Below are 23,874 nucleotides of genomic sequence, written 5' to 3' on the forward strand. Positions count from 1 at the left end.
TGAGAGTTGTTATTTTGACCCCTTAATGGTCTAAGTACTCTTCTCTTATTCTTTAATTCCCAGTTCTTTTTCTATTATAAAGAATCTCAGTGTCGTTATTTGGGTGTGGATTAATCGTCTCGACCACTGCTGGAACGTGGACAATGTTGTCACGTGGTGCATGTTACTTTTCTCAACGCTGTTAGGGCAGACTAATCGCAGCCGTTTTTGATGACAGAACATAGTCTTTTATTTAGCCTTTTAACAGCGGTTGCTGTAACTGACTTATCGTTTATACACCAGAAACGAATAGTTATAATAATAAATTTAATCGATTATGCTTTTTGGCTTAGAAATGCTCTTGAAACCCAATTAAAATTTTAATGCGTTTCAATAGAGGACTCGGCTTTGTGAGCCACCGAGCGCCCCCTGGAGGAAGTATTCATTATGTCCCAATGGTAATAGTGATAAATGCCGTCCAATGGTCTCACGCAGACCTCTCATCTAGACTTTCTGCGGCAAGTACAGAGTTTTTTAGATCCAGTGCTGTTCTGGACTGATGCAGGAATAAAGACGGCAACCAGTCGTGAATGTTAAACACATAGACGCCGACTTATACGTTTGAAAATCTTGCGAGTAAATGGGATTCAACGTCTTCCGAACAGAATGTAAAGAATTCCTTAAAGGATGTGGGGAATTAAAGGCTCGTGCGCTGCGCTGTTATTGTTGTTTTTGGCTTATATCTCCGTGTCCTCGGTTACTGCCGGTAAGTTTGCGTGATTGTAGGCTTGTAATTTTGTAATGAATGTCATTAGTAGGCTATATAAGGTCATTTATGGGCTTTTTGCGCACGATACAGAAACATAAATGACATAAACCCCTATCAAACTATTGTTGCATGCGTAATCAGAATTGCTAAGGTTTTATCTTTTAACTACAATATGCATAGTGCAATGGATTCTGATATATTTCACATTGCCAGAGAACAGACAGGTTGCGGGTATGAGATGAATAAATGATGCGCTACTACCTGTTCAGCCCTCCATTGGGAAGCACAAGAGGCTCGTGGGTTTCCACTGTTCATTCAGACTGCATGTAAATGCTGTGAACAATTCATGTGATCCTAATTGATTGTGTTCACAGACAGCAGAAACCTGGTCGCCAGACAGAAATGACAGTTTAAATGCACAATAGATCACATTTTATGGCACTTGTCTGGACGCAGACACATTTATAGTAGGCTATACTGAATTAATTTGTTAAACGAACTGATAACTTGAACAGCTAAATAACTACAGCAGAATAATGATCACTTTAATTGTCAACGTCACAAATCCGTTCCCCTCAATCGTATTTGCGTTTGTATTTCTCCAATTATTGAACCTTTAGAAGCAATATATAATTTAATGTCAATGTTACTAGGCTATGCTTTTTCTCTGGCCTGATATAGCCCGAGAATAATGGCATTTTATTATTTTTATTCGTTTGCAAACCTAAAAATATTAGCTTGTTTCAAAGATGCATATAACAATATCAGATTGTTGGCAATATCTTCTTTTTTGGATTGTTCAGCCTTTTCTGTTTTCTTAACTATCTAGACTAATGACTATCACAATTATGCATATTAATTTTTTTTCTTTTTGTATTTATTAAAACCAGTGCCAATTTTAACACTAAAGCAAATAACAAACCATTACAAAGCATATTAGTGTGCATGAATGCAGTGGCTTATGTAATTGTAAATATTCATAACAATAATTCGTCCTAATGAGCAAGTTTTCAACTGTTTGGTCCACGTGTGTGCTATATTTCTATAGTTTGTAGTGGCATGCTAATGATTGCATCATGTAGTGATTTAGAAAAAAGTGAAATATATCCGCAGTAATTTCAAAGGAGGTTGAATTTGCTAATGTCATGCGGCTTGAAATGGTAACCTGCAACTTTTACATTAAGAGCTATTTCTACATGATTTAACATATATAAAGTAGCTTTGCTATAAATGTATTTAGATTGAAATTTTTGACTAGAATACAACCATTTAATTGAAATATGATGATTTTTAGGTTACCATTTTACCTTCTGTAACACCAAACATGCACCATTATTACTGTGATTACTGTACATTGTAGATAGATTTGTTGATGATATAATGGATGAGAGCACTGAATGTTGTTATACTGCTTGCGTTCTGTATATAACTTTATTTAAAAAAATAAAAATAGACATTTATACACTGAGCGAGTTTCAGCAAATGCTTTCCCCCGCCCCCGTATGATTGACAAGACATAATCAGATTTTTAACGTTACAGAAAATGACATTAATCACATAATAAACCGCTGCCATCAAGAGACTTAAATGTACAGCTTTCTAAAGGAAGTCATCTGCAATTTCATTCTGTTACAGTTGTTTGGTGAAGGAGGACAGTCTACTAAAAAAGTGTATTATTTCACTTCAGTGGCACCTGTTTGGCTATAATAGTGTAGAAATACAAGTGTATCATAAAAGTTGCTGTGAAATGATATGGCAGTGCCATATACCTGTCAAGACGTAAATGTGGGATGTGAAAACATACTCCTCTGTTTGTAGAAATAAGAGTGCAGCGTGCACTGCGTGATTACAGTGTAGTGGCTGATAATGTGTAACATTATGTACAGATTAACTATAATAGACAATACACACAAACCATTTTCACTCTGCTTTTCTCTTTTATGTGGTCTAGAGAGGCAACAAAGCCTATATCTATACATCTTTATACTGAGGCTCTGGCAGTAATGCAGGACGGAGTAATATTAATGAAGAGAGCAAGTGACATTTCCCCATCATTATGAAACGACCACCGTTTCAAACACAGAAGCAACAGAGGAAGCAGCTGAAACAAACATGTCAGAGAATAAATGATCCACTTTAGAGGGTTTGGTCTTATTACAGGCCTGGTGGGTTTTGTTATGACGCCTGTGATGAAAGGCAGAGGTGTCCCAGCAATGTACAACGCGGAGTTCCTCGCTCCTCGCTCTCACATGTTTGTTTCATCTGACAGTGTCAGGCATCTCATCAAAGCTTCGGGAGGACACTGTGAATATTTTATGAGTCTGATGTTGTTTAGTGGGGCCAGTCGCTCCTGTGCATTGCACATTAGAGCAAATATATCAGTTTATCAGACTGATGTTGTGTTTTGACACATTAGGGATGTCAGGTCAGTCAGTAAAATGTTAATTGCACAAAATATAAAACTGATAAAAGCCCCCTAATTAAGACTGGCAATACTTGAACAGACAAAGAAAATGACACATCGATATATTGTTTGTCATATGTGTATAAATGTAGTTTGGTGAGGCACATGAAGACTGTATTGCTCAGATATTTGAAACTGTGGTGCAGTGGCTAATGTATTTTACAGTTTTACTTTCTGCTATATTTGCTGAATGAAAATTATAATAATAATAATAAAACTAACAAAAGAGATAAAGGCCAATATATATTGATCTTAATGTCTTTTAAAGACATCTCTTATGCTCGCCAAGGCTGCATTCATTCCTTTCATCAAAGATACAGTAAAACATAGTAATATTGTGATAATTTAAATATCTGTTTTACATATTGTGTTTAAAAAAGTAATTTATTCCTGTGATGGTAAAACTGAATTTTCTGCATGATTACTCTAGCCTTCAGGGTCCCATGAGCCTTCAGAAATCATTTTAATATATGTGACCCTGACTTCAGTCATCAGTCTTTGTCCGATATTGTCCAATCCTAATAAACCATACATCAACGGAAAGCTTATTTATTCAGCTTTCAGATGAAGTAAATCAGTTTCAATGACTCTGATTTACACATACCGTATGCTGACTGGTGTCCAGTTATTAATAGTGGGTCTTATTATTATCAACGTATAAAATAGTAAAAAGAAATGCTCTTTTTCTAAGAAATGTTTCTTGAGCAGCATATCAGCATATTAGAATGGTTTCTAATATGAAATTACAAAAGAATTGCAAATCAGCATATTAGAATGATCATGTGACACTGAAGACTGGAGTAATGATGCAGAAAATTCAGCTGTGCATCACAGGAATAAACTACATATTAAAACATTACAATTCTAAACATGTATTATTATTATTTTGCAATATTATTTTATATAAAACAATTCATTTTGGTGACCATAACAGACTTCTTTCAAAAACATTAAATATTTATTCTAAACATATGTATGTAACACACGCACACACACACACACTTATATAATCTTCCATGTGCAAATTGCATGAATTATTAATACAGAAATAAAATGTCTTCTTCTCTATTAAAATATTATCACAAGTATCTGAAAATAAGAGGCGGTCAGGTAGGGCACAGACTCCACACTAAGATGCTATTAGATGCTGGAGGGAAGCTGTTTGCATCACTTCCTCAGAGTTGAAGCAGGCCACAGATCTCTGGATCAAAGACTGGGATTTGAATCTCAAGGGTGTAATATTCTCAGTCTAGAGGTCGGCTTGAGCTGTGAAACCGCTTACAGACTTCAGCCGTAACGGCATCCTGTTATCTCTGACATCACTGAATTGTTAATCAGAGGCTCAGTTTTTTCTCCCCATAAGGGAGCTTTGCTAAATTACTTTGAGAAATAATCTCGCAGGTCAAGGAAATAATGAAACGTTGGTCTAAGCTGCTAGTTTTCCTCACTTTTTCACTTTTTTCCTGTCACAGTGAGGATCTTCTTTGACTTCTATTACTTTTATGCTGAACTAATGATATTTTCTGTTCCCTAACTCTCATAGAAACCTTTCTGTGTTTTTCTGTTTCTATTAACAAGATATTTAGTGTTTATTAGGCTTATTGGCTGGTCTCTACAATTTAAATAACTAGTTTTTACCATCCATTTGGTCCCCACTGAAACCTGACTAACACAAACATTTCCTTCACTTAATGAGGACATATATATTTTTCATGTTTTTATATAAAGCTAATTATAATACAACAGACAAACTCTGTAACTCTAAAGATAAACTTTAATTTTTATTGATTCTCCAATTAAAGATTTTCCCATTAAAATTTCCCCAAATTAAGCTTTTGTCAGATATAGCTCACTTTTGGAAATGTTGTTCCCGAACTATAGTCACATCTGAATGCACAACATTTTGGCAGATTTTTTTTTTTTTGGAAATATTTGTTTGTTTGAAATTAATATCTGAAAAAGAAAAAAAAATTTAATCTGTTCAGCACAAATGCATTAAATTAAAAGTCAAAATGAAGATTTTTTACATTGTTTTTCCAAATGATTTTAAAGATATTAAGAAGCACAACCATTTTCAACATTTCTAATAAGAATACATTTTAGGAGAAGTTGCATATATATATATGTTATATAATTTGCCTCTTTTTGGTTTATTTTCTGAAAGTCTTCTTAAAGATACATTGAAGACTTGAACACTCATCACAGGAGCAATGCAAAATTATAAAATCAGTCATGTACAATTTCTCATGCTGCACCATAATACTTGTGATCTGATTTTGAAAAGCTGCAGCACCTGACAGCTTCATACAAACACAACAAATATTTCTCTACTCAAAAAAATATTACATTTACTCTGAAACAAAATAGCACAACCTCTCTCCAACAAATGAGCTACAGGTTACTCTTTACCCGACCAAAATTTACACCAATAAATATCCCTCCAAGGTCTCCTGTGGGACGGCAGCATTAAGCTACATATTTACGATGGCTGGCTATGTCCAGGCACCGTGGACGCACTCAAGCCAAGCCAGGAGTTTCACCTCATAGCCAGGGCTCCTTAAATCACGGCTGCAGGTCTAGGTAAAGAGTATCACTGGACCACCGCTGCCCACCTGACTGCACACCTCTCAGACACATAGGAACCAGAACGCTCACGCTTCCTACAAGGGCGACTAGCAAATGTGATTGTGAGTTTAGTTTGACAGTTTGAAAAATGAATCGCATTTTTTTCCAAGGGACAGTATTTCTAAGCAGTGCTTATTGTGAGATTGAGTCCATACATTCAAATCACGTTTGTCTCCACAGACAGGCTAATGCACTTTAGGTTTGCTGTCTGGCTGCAAGCCAACGACCTATAGAACATGAGTATCATGAGAGAAGCCATTACCAGCCGATGGTATCCAGAAAGACTGAATGAACGTCTTCAGCCTGAGGTTCCTGAGGTTACATTAATGTACTCTATGTGTTAACATCATGTCTGAAACCTCAACTCTTCAGTGGTAGTAACAAATGTGTTTGAGGCAGCTTGACCTTATTCATTTTTAAGAGGGTAATTTAAGTTGAAAGGCTTCACCAGTGAGTATTAGGTGAAGCCCTGGTGTTGAAGATTTTTGGAAAATATCCAAATGAAAGGCAAATTATAAAACACATCCAACCATTAAAGGTGTAACGTGTACAAATGGCTTGATTATAGTGGATTTAAACTTTCAAACTAATTATTTCTTATTTAAAGGATTTGCTTAGCTGAAACATTGAAAATCTTATCCTGATGTTGTCCCAAATCCTCATGATTTTCTTCCATGCAAACCTAAAGAAGTAGTTTAGCAGAATGTTCATGCTGCTCTTTTCCATAAAATGAAAGCATTTAGTAACCAAAAGCTGAACATAAGACTATAATACATACAAGTAAAAATATGACTAATGGAGTATAATAAGAGTCTTCTGAAGTCATACGTTAAAAAAGTTTAATGTGAGGAAGAGACCAAAATTTAAGTTGTTATTCTCTGGAAATTGTATTTTCCACCATAGATCTCAAATCTCATTTTCACTTCATCATATTCATTGCCGTGTTGTTATCAGTCATTTTAAATGATGTAAATTTACGTCTGTTCCTTACTCAATGCTATAGCCTTGACTTATTTTAGTATTATTTATATATTATACCTAATATTACTGATTAAAATTATGAACAAGCTTTTATTTTTATGTTTTAATTTTGTTTACATTTTAGTAATTTTCATGAGCTTTTGTCATTCAGTTTTTCAGTATTTATATTTTTTTTTACAGTTTTAGGTTAAGCAATTTTTTTTATTTTTTATTAAACTTTCCTCATTTAGTTACCAATACATCATTTTTAATTTTTACGTTTTTCATCAAATATTTACATTTTATTTCAGTTTATTAAAATCAACGAAAACAATTGTAATAGTTTTAGTGAATTTAACACACAGGCCATTAAATTTTAAAAATATATATTTTTATTGTATGAAAAAGTACACTTTCTTTTTCTTTTTGTGTTCTATGGGAAGTAGTGCAAGAGGTTCAAAACAACATGAGGGTGAGTAAATGATGAAAGAATTTACATTTTGGGGCAAACTAACCTTTTGCAAAGCAAGGTTTCAAGAACCATGAATTCTGGGATGCCAGTGCTCTCCTCATAGGCATCAATAAACTACTGAGGCATGTTTCTAAATGCACGTTACATTACTCCCCTGTTTAAAGTGTAATGTATGACTGTTCCAAACACATCCTGCCCAGTGGGAGACATATTGTGTCCTCAGGGATGACTGGCTTTCTCTGTCTGTCATCCCCTTTAAATACATTATTTCCCATTTGCAGAGTGTGAATTTGTTACATTGTGATGGATGACGTTAAGCAGACAACCATTTCACTCTGTAGTCAACAAACATTACTGATGATTAGATCTTCACGCACCGATTTATGTAGCGACATATTATCATTCTGACAAGTGATGACACACAACTTCTGATGTCTTAGCTGAAAACCATTTCCATTTAATTCATGAAAAAAAAAATGCCCAATGTGCCAAACGATGGCTGGCTCTGTGTACTCTAGGCCGTGCCAGGCCATTTTCTTCTTTTAATGACCATCAAAGACAAAGAGGCTGGTTCAGATAACAATCTAAGAGCTCCCACACAGTAAATAAAAGTAAAGAGCAGTGGAAATATTGATCTAGAGCAAACATAGAGCTAAGCATCAGGGCACTTCCATCAGCCAAGCCACACTGTTCATTTCGGTATTAGAAAAGAGCTATACAATGACATAACAGAGAGGAAAGAATGAACCATTTAAAGTGAAAAGAATTTTGTACTATCATCATAATTCACAATTGAACACATGCATGAGAATATCTTCATAAGAACATCATGGCTGTGTAGTTGTGCACGGGTGTTCTGGGTTTTATCAATTCAAGTGACCATATACAGTAGAAACACCCCAGCAACATATGAACTTGAAATAAGTAAATAAAGATAATATCAAATGAGAACTGCAATTTCACTTCAGTATATGTGTACATTCTGCATAACTATATGATTTGTTTTATTTTATATAGGCAATAAGCTTGTGTGTGGAGAGCTATTGTGTTCCAGCATAAAGTAAAACGTTTCTGTTTTAATCAGGACAACTTTCAGAACAATTTTAGAATGTGATGGATATGGCATGTATTGGTTCTTGGCAGACAATAACTATTATGCACACTGCTGCAGCAGATAAAGTTTGGACTTGATACTGCCAAAAGACTTGCTTCAGTGAGCATTTAATATATGCTGCTTTTGCTGCATTAATATCTAGACAGGTGGTGCTGGGGGAGGTGGAGGGTATCAAATTAAGTTTTTATATTTGAAATATACTGTTTATCAACTGAACAGTGATTTTACTCACTGTTATTTTTGTTAAATGGTTAAATAAATGACACAGATGACTGTAACTGGTCCATTCTGCAGTAAAGCTTAAAGTAATAGGTAAAATATGAGTGCTTTTATATGTTGCATCAGCAGTGGAAAATGAAATGGTATTATTGTTACCATAAAAAGGGAAGAGTTAAAATAGAGGAATGATAATCTTTGCATATATATATATACAGTATTTTAAGTTTCATTATTAAAAATTTTATTTTTTATTTATTTTATAATGAATTTGGGACTGTAAGCACAAGAGGTCTTGCAGTATGTCACATCAGAACCTTTTATCCCTTTATGTATTTTATTTTTGTCATCCTTAGACAGTTTATCTGCTCCGCTCAATGTGACCATCAAAGCACTGGAGGGGAACTCTGCGATAGTGACATGGGACATTCTGGAGGGAGACCCAGTCATTGGGTTCGCCATCACCCAGCAGGTATTGAACCAGTTTATGGTCAATTTCGAGTCCTTACATGTGCAAAACATGGCAAAATCACCTCATAACTCAAGTTTAATGAGGCAGTATCATGGAGAAATGCTTGTGTAAGCATGTTGATTATGTGTCGATGTAGACTGGGTTGCTTTCTCTTATTTTAGGTTGCCTTGAGCCTTTTGTAAATGTTTTATGAATGCATGCATTAGCCTGTGTGTGTGTGTGTGTGTGTGTGTGTGTGTGTGCGTGTGTGTGTGTGTAAGCAGATTTGAGGAAAGCAGTCACTGTGTAGACCTCCATAACAAGGACTGCAGTGACCATCTGCTGGAGTATAAAGCCATTACAGCTTGTCACCAGACTGAGCGAGACAGAGTTTCTGCAGTGTGCATGAATATGTGTGTGTGTGCTAACTGTTTTTCTCCTCATGAATTTCTTATCACAACCACTTATCACAAGTATGGTGGGAATTCACTAAGAATGAATTGGGCCAATAGCACTGTTTATTATTGCATACTGTAAATCTTATCTGACAAAGTCAACGTTAAATAGCATGTGAAACTCATTTTACTTTTATTAGAAGATGCATTTGAGTGAAACGTGTAGGATGGGTGGATCTTGTACTATTACTTTTTATATTGATGTTGTGTGTTAGGTTTTTTGTAGTTTTATTATTTTTATTTCAGTTTTAGTTTTAATCATTTTAGTACATCAGGTTAAACTAAATTAAACTGGGAAATGTTGCTTATTTCAGCTATTGTTTAATTTATGTAGTTTTTTTTTTAATGAAATAATTATGGTTTTAGTTGTAGCTATTATAACCCAGCTATTATAACAGTATTATCAAATTACACTGGAGATGGACTATTTCTCCTTTCTCTCATTTTTTGATTCATGCACAAACATGTACGAACAGAGTAGAGGGAAAAATGAAAGAGAAATAATATAAAAAAAATCATGAGGTTGTTATGTTGGGTTTTCATTAAATTGAAAGAATTGAAAAAATAATATTAATAATAATTAAAAAAAAAAATCCGGTAGCTAATTTGCAGCATAGGCCAAATTAAATATTAAATAAAATATTACAGATTAGAATTTTAAAATGTATTTGTTAAAGAGCTTTAATTACCATTTTTATCTTTAAAAAAAACTATAAATAAATAAAGAAATTGATAAAAAATGGATCATTGCATTTGGAAGCGGAGAGAAAAATAAGAAGAACAAGAAGAGTGACATCAACCAACCAGGAAAGTTGTTGCATATTACATATTGATTATCACAAATATAACATGCATTGATGAATCGTTTAGAATTAGACCAGGGATGTGTATTAAGAAATTAAATAGGATGGATTTTGATTTCATTTTGTGGCATCAACCACATTTCTTCTTAGATTATTAGCACTCTCAATCTCTGATTTTTATTCATTTTGATGTTCATAGAAAAAGGACGTTCGTATGCTGCGATTCATCCAGGAAGTGAACACCACCACTCGTTCATGTGCATTATGGGACTTGGAGGAAGACACAGAGTACATTGTCCATGTGCAGTCCATTAGCATGAGTAGCACCAGCCCCTTGAGTGAACCTGTTCTGTTCCGCACTCCCAAAGAGTCAGAGAAACTGGCCTCCAAGAGCCCAGGTATGCCAGCACTCACAAACAACTACAGTGCCATTTGAAGTACTTCAGAGTACCATTTTGGAAACGGAAACAATCCATATCCTGCAACTGTGACTTTATTTAGCATATACAATGTAATTTCTTTCAATTTTGACAATATATCTTGCAGCTGTGACAAGAGGGACTTGCAGGACCATAATAAAATATAAAATTTAAAAGCATAGCTCACCCAAAATTGTAAAAGTGTTCCTGTAGCTCAAGTGGTAGAGTATTGTGTTAGCAAGCGCAAGGTTGGGGGTTCAAATCCCAGGGAACGCGTGTTAGGAGAAAATTGTTAGCCTGAATGCAATGTAAGTTTCTTTGGATAAAAGCGTCTGCTAAATGCATGAATTTAATTTAATTTAAATTCACACATTGTTGTGTCAGTCCAAACCTCATAGTTCGAAATACAGGGGGTACTGGGGGGTACTAAAGGGACAGAAATATCAGTTTTGGGGGGGGTTCAGGGTTATAATCGTTAATGAAAACGAACTAAAAAACAAAAACTAGGTGGGAAAAAACAGTGTCGTTTACTGAAATAAAAATAAAAGTGAGGCATATATTACAAAAAAACGATAACTAACTAAAACTGTAATGTGTGTTTGGCAAAACTAACCAAAATAAAAAAAAATTATAGAGTAAATGTCCTTAGTTTTCGTCTTTGTCAAGGTCTTTCATTTTTTTATGCTATTTAAAACAGACAGCGTATTTGTTCAGCTGCTTTCCCTCCGTCTGTCACTCATGCGTCTCTCACACACACACACACACACACACAGACCCTCCTCCCCATGCACACACGGATTCTTGTATGTTACTGCTATGTAGTTCTTCTGTGGTTGTATGGTTTTTCATAGTATGCTCCAAAATTGCTCAGGTTTCACATATCTCCAAGTAATTGTGTTGATTTGACACTGACTACCATAGATTATAATGTAAAATTGGTTTCTGTTTATACAGTATATGAGAGGGTTGGGTCTTACCTCCAAGTCTTATGAAATCTAAAAATAAAACAAATCAATATTTCATGAAATAGGCAAGAGGCTTCTTGTAGAGGTATTACTTTTACTAGTAATTAGAATGGTATTTCAGTGCACTTAACTTCTAACTTTTGAGTTGAACAAAACAGTTCTCTTTTGGATATATAACAATGAGATATTCTGTAGCCTACTGATTATCAGTTTGTCGCATGTTTAGACCTTGTATGTGTATTGCACAACACATGTTGCACTTGACGATCACGGTGGGGATTGATATGGTAATGATGGTCATAGAAGAAGTGAAGGAGCAGTACCCCCCAATTATGGTTGGGTAATTCGCACTCTGCCAAACCTGTATGACTGACTTTCCTGTCAATGGAAAACAAAGGAATATGCTGGTGATTCATTGTAATATAATGACTGTGAATGAGAATCGGGGCTGTCAATCTGCAAAAAAGCAAAAAGCTCTAAAACAGTTTTATAAAATTAGTATATATGCCCTGTTCACCTGTCTTCTGAAGCCATATGATAGCTCAAACAGATTGAAGCTTACATTTAGCACTACTCATGTAGCAGATGCTTTTATCAAAGCGAAAAAAAAGAAAGAAAAAAAAACATTCACGCTAAGGGGCAATAACATGAGAAATGCTGGAATAAGGATTACAAGCACTTACTGAAATAAAATGTACGGCATTATTGACTGAAATGTTTGACTTTGGCTGTTGGTCTGTGTGAAATGTTGCGATGTCTGGCTCATGAACAGATTCTTCTTTGAAGTGAAATCTTTTAGTGATGGACCAAGTCTGGTCTGAATGGTTCACAAACCTGGTCTGAATGATTCATAGTTTATGGATGTATGGACCCCATTTATGACTTTTATGGTGCTTTTTGAAGCTTGAAATTGCCTAAATCCATTTCATTCAAATGCACGGAACTAACAGGCCTATCTTTGTTATATATATATATATATATATATATATATATATATATATATATATAATATCCCTTTATGTTACAAGATACAAAGTTATATGCTTTTATAATGACATGAATTATGATAAAATGTAGATTTTTAGGATAAATCAGAGATTCAGATTCTGGGGCTTATTATAGACAGAGATACAATGCTGATAAAGTGCATCCATGGTGCAAGAATTGTACAGTAACAAAATAGATTCATTTGAAAGATGACTAAGAGTCAAATCACTTCCGTAGAAGGAAAAAATGCACAGCGGGGAGGTGGTTATACAACTGCTCTAAAAATGGTGTTGTGTCATAATTCAGGGCATAAAGTGTTCAGTTTTGTGCGTTTTCCCATACATTTTTTGTTACTAGGAGCTTGTCTTATCTAGAGCAGTGCACAATACAGTCAATTTTTCTGTTGTAAAATCCATGACCTACTTACTTGGACAAACATCTACTGGGGAGGTTTATGTTCCAGAAACACTTGCCATTTTGTGGGTGAGCATCAGTCTTTGGCACTGGACCGTGCTGATGACATTTGGTGTCAAACTCTCAGTCGGGCAGGATCCACACGGGAGTTTTCACTGAGGTGTAACCTCAGACATCAGTGAAATTCATCCCTTCATCCCTAACATCTATGCTTTTGAAGAACGGTGAACCATGATTTAGTTTCAGGGAATTTTACTTACAAAACATCTGTAATAAGTAAAAAAATAAGTAATACATTTAGTGCACATCTCATTTGCTATCATTCAATTATATGTATATATATATATATATATATATATATATATAATAAAAACTCTTTTCTATTTGAAAATATTGTAAAATGTAATTTATTATTGTGATGTCACGCTGAATTTCAGCATCATTACTCCAGTCATCAGTGTCACATGGTCCTTCAGAAATCAATCTTATATGCTGATTTGGTGCTCAATAAATATTTCTTATTTTCATTAATTGTAAAAAAATAATAAAATAATATAATAATAACAACAACAATAATAATTATATTTTATATCTCATATTTTTGTGGAAACCACAATACATGTTTTCAGGATAAGTAGTTCAAAGGAACTGCATTTAATTTGAAATATATTGCGACATAAATGTTTTTACTGCCACTTGATCTTGATCAATTTAATGCATCCTCAGTGAATAAAAGTATGAATATCTTTAAAGAATTAAATAAAAATCACGCTGACCTAAACTTTTGAATTGCAGTGTATAACAACATTCAGTATTTGCTACTGAATGTTCTATATAGATATTGATTTAAGTAATTTTATTGAAAAATAACTCTATTGATATATATATATATATATATATATATATATATATATCAAATAGTTACTATACAATGTGTATTTCTTCAATTGTAATAGAAGTATTTTTGCAAGTTTTGAAACAAACTGTATACAAACACAATGACAACTCAACCAAATTACAAACTGACCTGTAGATTTACCAAGACATTGTAATTAAAGCACACTCTTCATTAAGGTCTAAAGTTCTCTTTTTCAGGATCTATCTAAACTCTGTGAACTCTGCACTAAAGGCATTTGTGATGGATCACAGCAGAGTGGTTTACGAATAGCTAACACTTAACTGACGCGTGTGTCAGATAGTAGAAGCGTTTACAAAAAACAGTATAGTCATCAGGCATTAGTACTCACTTTACACTCTAATTAATCAAGTGAGCACCATCACACTTCAATAAATACCAGAGCGGCTAATAAACACAGACAGTTAATCTTTCTCTCCGCGGGCCTCCCCTCTCCATCGCTTCATGGGGGCTTCATGTTGTTTTTCTTACTGGACTCATGACATGTATTGATGTCGATTGTGAGCTGAAAAATGCCCCAACTTTTCCCCTGCACACAAATGCCTGAGACATCCAATAACATTTCAGTTTCACCTGAAGGGTATCAACATTTTCTTCAGAGAAAGAAGAGGCGCACAAAGAGATGAGTGTAACTTCTCCCAGTCATTTCGAAATGTGCGTTTCTGCTCTTTCAGATAAGCAGGACGCTGAAGAACTTCACTTTTCCCTCTGCGGTTAATCAGTGAACATAGACCAGAGTGCTGCGTAGTTTCTTTTAACTAACAAGGCCTTAATTACTAGACTCTTTCAATCTCCAGACAAGTGACCCCTGAGGTCTAATCCCAGCAAGAGGAGAGCTCAACCCTGAAGTGATCCTTTAACATGGTTTCTGATGAGCTTGCACTTTGGTTTGGCTGGAAGCACACAGTTTGATAAAAATTATGAAGGTTTGGTCATATCTGAGCCAGAGAAGAATGTTTGATTTAGGCTTTATATCCTCTTGAGGCTAATTAAAGAATTAATTAGATTAAATAATTCTCTGAATAATTCTTCTGTGGCTTGCACGTTGCCACGATTCCTGAGCTTTGATAACTGCAGTGCTGTGCATGTTTTTGGCTTTGAAAACATGCAAATGAACTATGACTGTTTGAATTCACACAGATGAAGTGACCATGGAGGAGGTTGGCCAGGCTGCCCAGCTCAGGGCTGGAGAGCTCATTATCATCGTGGTGGTTCTTGTCATGTGGGCAGGTAAGAACGTGAGCAGTTTGTTTGCGAGAATTGTCTTACTGTTGAAAATTTGGTTACATTCACACAGATGTATTTCTACATTTCAAAGTCACCTAGATTAAACTTTAAAATGTCAGATTGAAAGGGATTTCATCTTTTTACACTTTGATCAACAGATGTGTGTCTCAAGGAAAAAAAAAATATGAAGGTCACAATCAATGCTGTAGAATACAACATTTCTAAATCAAAAAAAGTATATAGCTTTTATTAAAGTATTTATTAAGTATTTATTAAGTATTTATAATTAAGTTATATATATATATATACATATATATATATATATATATATATATATATATATATATATAGAGAGAGAGAGAGAGAGAGAGAGAGAGAGAGAGAAATCAGCGGTCCTATGGAGCTCAGAAACATCCTCCAATTTTACTTCCTCACCCCCATCCAACTACTTCACCCCCATCTAACACCGCCATGGTGTGCAGACACGCATCAGCCTGACCTGCCGCCATATACCCCTTGCTCACCAACCTAGATGTCGTACATAACAGCTTGGAGGGCAATGCCGGAGCCTTTAAGGATGATGCCGCACCAGGGGACAGATAGCTCGCAAGCATCTGTTCCACCTGGGGCATCGCCTTATAGCCGTGGTCACTAACCCCCGCCACATTTGCAAAGTGAGAGGAGGCGGGGATAAACAAGAGTGATAAAAATAGCCTGGCCCACAATCTCGACACCTCTGTGTGGAGATCGGGGAAGAACGGCAGGCTTACTCTGCAGAACGTGTTCATCAAGGTTGCTTTTCTGTGGTTCAGCTTGTTTCTCGGCAGGCCAATCGATATTTAACTTAGCCACGGCACAAGTAACCAAAACCAACAACTCATACTGGACCTCATCGACACCCTCCACATCAACCTCCTCGGAGGAAGATAGGCGGAGTATCGCACCTGTCCTCCGGGGGAAGAATCCGCAGAGCAAGGAGCACTGGTGAAGTCTCCTTCCTCAAAGAGAGCATTCCAGGAGTGAAGCGAGCACAATGACATCCACTCACAAGCAGACAACGCGTGTAAACACACAGCCTGAAACGCAAACCGCTTTCGACCTTATGTTTGGTTTTCTCTGCAGCCTTAGAGATGATATTTATTTTTTCTTTTTTTTTTTCAGACAAACAATATCAAATAAGACTCACAGAATGAAAAAAATGACTGACACAACACAGAGCGCTTGCTGAATGACAGAAAGCTGATGCCGGTTTCACTGCAGGTGCTTTTATAGCTTCCTGGTCATGATTTTTTTTTCGCACCCATTATTTTGAGAAGAAACATCTGGGTTACGTATGTTGCCCTCATTCCCAGAAGTAGGGAATGGAGAAGTCACGTCGGTAATGACTAACTTTAGCATCTCGCTTGAAAGACCAATCCACTTTGAGTGGAAACTAAACAAGCCACATTGGCATGCGGTGATTGCATCCAGTTGCTGTTGATTGCAGCGCGAGTATAACTAGGCAGCATGTGTAACACATACTCAGGTTTTCGGTGAGGAGCTGAGCCAGTGACCTGGCCGCTCAGTGGTGGTACAGCAGCTGTGGCAATGGGATGTGACATCTCTGTTCCCTCCTTCAGGGAACGAGGGTTACATATGTAACCGAGACGTAATGACCGACTTTGGGTTCCCTAAAAAAGTGCCAAAGTCCTGGCACTTCCAGTGCCTGTGCAAGCCTCCTGTGCCCCCTTTTCGGCGTAAGCCATGGCTCGCAACAAGTAGACCAATCAATGTTTGTCATAGCACTACTCACTGAGAGTAGAGATTGGATAACACTGGGAAAACGTACCCATTCCACTTGGAAAATGAATGTTGTGGAAGTCCCATTCTTCCAAAAGGAGGTTTCGGAAGCACTTACACATATGAACAACCATTTAAGTGCACATGGAAGATTAGAGGTGATTATAAACATCTTGGAAATGGCATAAGTCTTGCCAGAGAAAGACGGGGCTCTGAGGCTATACTGTGGACTTTACACATATGGGATCCAGTCCTTGCTGTAGCCGGTCCATGGGCTCTGATCGTCGGGAAGACCGCCAAAGGATTCTGCTGGTATGCTCTTTTTAGAGAGCCTAGCATGTTCCTTTGGCAGCTCAACTGATTGCGGAGTGCTAGAGGAGCGATGGTCCCCAGAGGGATGGTTTTTCTGGAGGGTTACCCTCAGACTCAAACGAGGCAGAGGCGGTCCCCTTTTGAGGTAATGGTGCTTGGCCCACAACTCCGAGACGGTCATCTTCCTGCAATGAGAACATGCTTACCCATGAATGCCACCTTAGCGTGCTTAATGCCCAGACACGTGAGGCAGCAATTGTGACTATCACCCAATGCAAAGTAATGGCCGCATCCAGGAATGCACAGGTGAGATGTTGTCTGTAGCAAGACGCAACATAGTCTTTACAAAGACATAATGTAACGTCTTTAAAAAAACTGACTGGTGAATGCTATTTCAGGGAAAAAGCTCTTTTAGTGTTCTGAAGTGCACAGGGGAGTTGTGCAACCCACTCGATACAGGAAACCACCACCGCTAAAGCACTGTACCAAAGAGGGGTCTGAGTGTACAGTGCAGCACTTAACTGGTTCTACGGTGCATGAGTAGGGCCTTTGATGACGCTCTTGAACAGCCCGCTGCTGCCTGCTGGTGAGAGAGGAGGATGAGTGTAGTCCGGTGTTGGTCCGTCTGTGACTCCTCGTGCCCTCTTAGGACCCAGAGAACAGGGAAAACTGCTCTTTTGTCAAGATTTCTGGCAACAAGATTCTCTAGCCGGTCCTCCTCCAGGGGGGAGAGAGTTGCATTCACCATCCCCCGAAGAGCAGTTCCCTCTCTCTCTGGGTCGTCCGTCCCATGGCGGGGTGACCTGCCTATAACCAGCTTCATAGCATCACTTGCTCAAGGCTGCTACGGATGTGGCACCAGAGTGGGGATGGATGCAGGGAGCTGCCCTCGGTGACAAGCAGACTGGAGCACTGTGTCTGGCAGACGGGTGGAGGTGTGGACATTGCACGACCCTGAGATATCGCAGTGACCTTCGTTGTTTGGAACGCGAAGTCTGTTGCGGTTTAGAGCTCTTTCTAGTTCTTCTGGTTCGTGACCACGCACGCCGTAGCCTGTAAGACGGAAGCCATTACAAAGACGTTAACGTCAAGTTTGCCAGATGTAATGTCTTTAAAAACACTCTCCCTTGAATGCTCTCTTAGTGAAAAAGCTCTTTTAGTGTGCTGAAGTGCACAGGGGAGATGGCTGCCTGCAACACAAACCAGGGGTAGTGCAGCTTGATGTGTCCAACCTACTCAACACAGGAAATCACCACAGCTGAAGCACCATACCGCCAACACCATGAGCTCCAAAGAGAGCACTGAACTCGTTGAGTCTTCTTCTCTCAGTAGAGTAGTCAGGAGCAAAATTACGTGATCGCTCTGCTCTGAAGTGAAAAGCTGAGTATGTGTTGCACCTGCTGCCTAGTTATACTCTTGCTGCGATCAGCGGCAGCTGGATGCAATCATCACATTCCAATGTGCACTAGAAGTGGATTAGTCTCTCTAAGCAAGATCCCATGACATGACATCGAGAAAGATCGACTAAAAGGGAACTCCCTCGCTTGCCTCATATTTCAAAATTTCACATTTAATTGATTGTGTTATTAGCAATTTCTTTTTAATGGTTGTAGTGTCTGTGAAATTTACTAGCAATTTCAGAGTAAAAAATACATATCAAATCTAATTTCATTCATTCACATTCTGTAAGTTTTATGAGTTTTCTAACTCTTTGTATGTACAAATGCAAATGATGGTACACAGGGATTTGATAAAAAATGTCATTAAGTTTTACTTATTTCGTTTTCAAGATCTGAAGCCTGTGGCCATAAACCCTTCCTTTCTTTTAAAGCAGAGAAAAGATGAGTGAGTTTCTAATGTTATAATGGGGTAATAGGCCTTCCTTATCTTTTTATAATCCACATCCAGTCTTTGAGAAGTCTAGAGAATAAATAATCAAATGGCAAATACTAGCACAATATAAACTCAGGGCCGCAGCGCAGCTCATCATCCTGTTCTAGTCCGGCTATAATTGGTATGTTATTATTTGGAACAGAATCATGGTGCAATCCATCAATACATTTTTTTCTTGCTTTTTTCGACAATGTCCCATCCATCACTACCACTCTGCCATCCTGTCTTTTACTCTGAATTGTTGCGCTCTCTCTCACTTCCTCATGCCTGTTTGTGCACAGGTGTGATAGCTCTGTTCTGCCGCCAGTATGACATCATCAAAGACAATGAGCCCAACAATAACAAGGACAAAGCCAAGAACTCATCAGAGTGCAGTACCCCAGAGCACCCTACGGGGGGACTACTGCGCAGCAAGGTCTAATTACACCTTCCCTTCGGCAATAATAGGCTTTAGCCTCAGGACAGGTATGTTCACTTGTTTGTGTGCTGAACTGAAAATACAAAAATATCACATTAAGTTTGATCTTTTGTAGCTTGGGAGTTTTTAAAAAAATGTTTTATTGTTTGCTTTTCTAATACAAAACATTTTACTCACCATTGATAGGATGTTATAGTTACAGACCAAAGGTATTGATGTTCCTCATTTTAGTTCTAAACTGTTTAACCAACGTATTTAACTTGTGAAAGCCTGGACCATCCATACTTTATTTATCTAATGTGCACTCATGTCTCACTTTGTTTAGTTTTTTTTTTTTTTTTTGTAAACTTTATACAGTACTTTTTGAATTGAATTATGTGTGTGTGTGTGTGTGTGTATTTATGTACAGTACAATTCAAAAATTTGGGGTGCATTAGAGTTGCATTAGACTAATCAAACTTGACAGTAGACATTCAAAATGTTACAAAATTATTGTCGTTTGTTTGGAAACGTTCTATTTATCAAATAAATCTGAAAATAAATAGTATCACGATTTCCCCAAAATATGAAGCAAAACTGTTTTCAACATAATAATAAGAAATTGTTGAGCAGTAAATCAGCATATTAAAATGGTTTCTGAAGGATCATGTGACACTGAATACTTGAGTAATAAAATATAGTAATACAATTCAGCTTTGCATCACAGCAATAAAATACATTATATAAAAAATATATTATAAATTGTTATATTTCTGAATATTATTGTATTTACTGTTAATCGTTTTAAAGTACTTGATCCAATAAATGCGGTCTTGGTGAGCATAAGAAAAAAAAAATTTTTTTTTAAATTAAACTCCTACTTACCCCAAATTTTTGAATGGTAGTTTATGTATAAATTTAATATAATTCATTTATTTTATTATATTATATTAGAAATTGTCATATTTTGTAATTCTATATTTTATAATTTTTGGATTCATGTTTGAAAAATAAATTGGGATGTTTAGATGGGTTTGTCTTCCTCGCATAATGGTATAATACTCTAATAAGCATAAATGAACATCACAAAAAGGATTGATTAAATAGTAAACGTTTTGATCATTTTAAACAATTTGTAGCTATGCTTTAAGTGTTAAATGAATTAGAAGTATGTTTACATTGACATTTCTCTCACTTTGTCCACCATTTTGTATTTATTGGACTGCTCATTGCAATGCATTCTTATCCACAACGAATTCATGCGATGCTAATATAATTATCCCACCTACCTTTTAGAATAGGCTTTGTGTCAATGGCAGCTCCATGAAGGCTTAAATTGCTGCCTAGGCAGTTCACTTGGTCTTGGAATATAGTGCGCCTATAGATTCCTGTGTGCAGCCGGCTGACCATAAGATGCACATTTAGTGTCCTAAGCTCACCTAAAATTTGAACACTGTTCTTTTACTGCCTTGCAAGCAATAGTTATATCTCCTTGAGGACATGTAGTCTAACTCTCATTTTGTTTTGTCTTCCCTAAAGTGCTCTGAGACAAAACAAGTAAGCCATCAAATCACAAAGTTGTGAAGCCCACCTCTCATCCTCAATCAAACAACCTTTTAGTATTCCCATTGACCAACATGAACTCTTTGGTGCTTGTCTGTTTGGCACACTGACACAAACTTGAGGACGAAATGGACAAGATGGTTCCAGAACTGGAAGCTTGAGCAGTTTGAAGCCAGTTATTGAGTTTCGATCCACAGCTGCCTCAGCTGAAGGACTCAAACACAGTTGTTGTGAGCTGGAAAACTAGAGACGCAGCGCCACCAGGACAGTCTTCGGCTCCTGTGTAGACTCACAGAGATAAGGAGAAACCTGCCACCCTGCATAAACCCCAAATGAACCAGAAAGGTGTGTTGTGAAAAAGAAGCAAGAGCGTTTTTTTCTGAGCTCATCGTCATTATCAGCTCCGAACCAGGATCAGGTCTCTGACAGGGATGGCATTACGATACTTAACTATCTCTCCATACTCGTCGCTATCTTGTGAATTTGGTTCCTTCTTTTCACCTCGATTTCTTTACTCCATTATCCTCCCTCCAGTAGCCAGTCATGGACAGTCTAGCTAATTTGATGTGGTTTAATTGGTGCGGTGGGATCTTTCTTCTCAGCACTCTCGCACTCAGGGCATTAAGGAAATCATCCATAGGAAAAATGATAGACCACATCGGCCGTGTCGCATTCACCAACCTGCGACCCTGTCACAGCGAACTGCACATCAGCCATTGACGATGAAGAGCTCCATATTATAACAGTGATAGAAAACGTATTTAACCGCTTGCGTGTCTCAAGTAAATCAACAGCTTGGTGTCTCTAATGAGCACACTACTGTACAGTGATGGTTAATTTGGTCCTCATATTACATTCATGATTAGCATATTGTTCACAACTATGTCTTCTACAGGCTTTTATTTTAGATTTCTTTCCCTTTAAACAATTCAGTCTTAAAGTCGACATGAAATCAAAGCAGACCCTATTTACTTTCACAATACACCTTCCAAGACTTATTGGGAGTGATTCTTCTGATTCTTCTTCCAGGGATAAAAATAAGCTTCTTAGCAATTCTTGATTTTTTTCTCACTGGTTCAATATTTTTTAAAGTAGGCTAGGAGATTTCAGAGAGGCTAGCAATAGCAAGCTAGCTTTGAAAGCATAAGATCCCACCCTCCCTGCAAATCACTTTCCAAAGTCACACCTCCTCCAAAATACAAGAACACAGACCAGAGGCTTATCAGCAACACTATATATATATATATATATATATATATATATATATATATATATATATATATATAACAAATGACCCTCTTGTGCCCCACATATGAAATGCGGATTAGAAAAAAACAAGGTATCAGCCATGAAAGGATAATTTGTTTCCACATTTAATTAAATCATAGTCACATTTTGTCTTCATTAAACAAGTGCACAAATTAGTAAAACGTGGCCATAAAATAAGTTGAGGGAAACTCTCTCTCTTATTCATATAATCAGATCAGCTCCAACAAAGAACTGTTCCATTTATACAGCTATTTTCACATAGCCATGAAGAGCGTTAAACGTGTGTGCGGTTGCCATACTGTATTAAAGCTTTAATCAGGATAAAACAATATATTAAAAGCTAACAGAAGCAGTGGCATTTACACATAACAGCATATCTAAAAAGTATGAGACAAACAACAAACAAACAAAAAGAAAAACATACGAGGGGCGGGACGTTTAGATGTGAACTAGGTGCAAATCTAGCGAATCTCAACACACATTGGGCCAGCTAACCAATCTAAGCCCATTGTGTATTTCTAAGGGAGAGGCTTCATGATAGCAGGAAATCCTCAGCGCGTTTATAGGAGAAGGGACAGAGCAGCGTAGAACAAAGGTAAATTATGTGAAAAATTATGTTTTAAAATAATAAAAATAAAGCATTTACACATGTTAGTCCACGCCCCATAAACACAAAACCAAGCCTAAAAAAACCCCCAAAAAAAACAAAAAAAACAAAAACAAACGTCAACCACCCCTTTACACCAAATATTCAAACATTTTATGTATGATCATCAGATGATTACTTCACCAAACTGGAAAGTGTACACTCTTAAAAATAAAGGTGCTTCATGATGCCATAGAACACCTTTTTGTCTAAATGTTCTTGTCTAAACATCTGAATAGCCTTTCTGTTTCACAAAAAGTTATTTGTGATTAAAAAAAGTTATTCATTATAAAAAGATAAGAAAGAGATGGTTCTTTAAAGAACAATTAGGGCCTTTCACACTGCTTTAGTTCCAGAACTAAATGTACAATACTAAAGTACTGGGGCGATTTTGCGCAAACTATTTCCCAGTACCATTTAAAGGGTTGCATTTGCACCGACCGTGGGTACTAGGACGTGATGCTAGTCGGTCGATGGTGATGTCATTTGTGCGTGACGTTCAACAGCGTTAACAAAAAAGAACAACGTTAACAACAGGAGGATGGAGGACGCTGTGATCGGAGCTGTGTTTTTGATGCGTCTCGCAGGTTTCACAATAATGGACATGGAATGTCGACGTATACGTAAAGAGATTGAAAGAATGGAAAGGAGGATTAAGCATCTCCAACAACAACAGGCAGTGCTACATTTGCTACAATTGCCTGCACTTCAGCGTCCGTACATTTATTGCTGTCCATCATACTTGCAAAATAAGTTGACATAATGTTTACAGTATGTAA

General features: G+C 36.9%; 1 protein-coding gene across 1 annotated transcript; it reads left to right on the forward strand.

The window, feature by feature from the left end:
- Positions 1-484: 484 nt before the first annotated feature.
- Positions 485-22,080, forward strand: fndc5b (fibronectin type III domain containing 5b). Its single transcript, XM_059556647.1, has 6 exons — positions 485-745; positions 8,956-9,071; positions 10,508-10,706; positions 15,150-15,239; positions 19,502-19,685; positions 21,157-22,080. The coding sequence occupies exons 1-5, from the start codon at positions 667-669 to the stop codon at positions 19,639-19,641; spliced, it is 624 nt and encodes a 207-aa protein (XP_059412630.1). The 5' UTR covers positions 485-666; the 3' UTR covers positions 19,642-19,685; positions 21,157-22,080.
- The last annotated feature ends 1,794 nt before the right edge of the window (positions 22,081-23,874 follow it).

The sequence above is a fragment of the Carassius carassius genome, chromosome 8 (genome assembly GCF_963082965.1).
Source record: "Carassius carassius chromosome 8, fCarCar2.1, whole genome shotgun sequence".
Taxonomy (NCBI): domain Eukaryota; kingdom Metazoa; phylum Chordata; class Actinopteri; order Cypriniformes; family Cyprinidae; genus Carassius; species Carassius carassius.

Excerpts from the sequence above, each read along its gene's own strand:
- fndc5b (XM_059556647.1), top strand. The coding sequence starts at position 667 with ATGTGGGGAATTAAAGGCTCGTGCGCTGCGCTGTTATTGTTGTTTTTG. Across the intron at positions 746-8,955 it reads CGTGTCCTCGGTTACTGCCG|ACAGTTTATCTGCTCCGCTC; the intron begins GTAAGTTTGCGT and ends TGTCATCCTTAG. Across the intron at positions 9,072-10,507 it reads GGTTCGCCATCACCCAGCAG|AAAAAGGACGTTCGTATGCT; the intron begins GTATTGAACCAG and ends TGATGTTCATAG.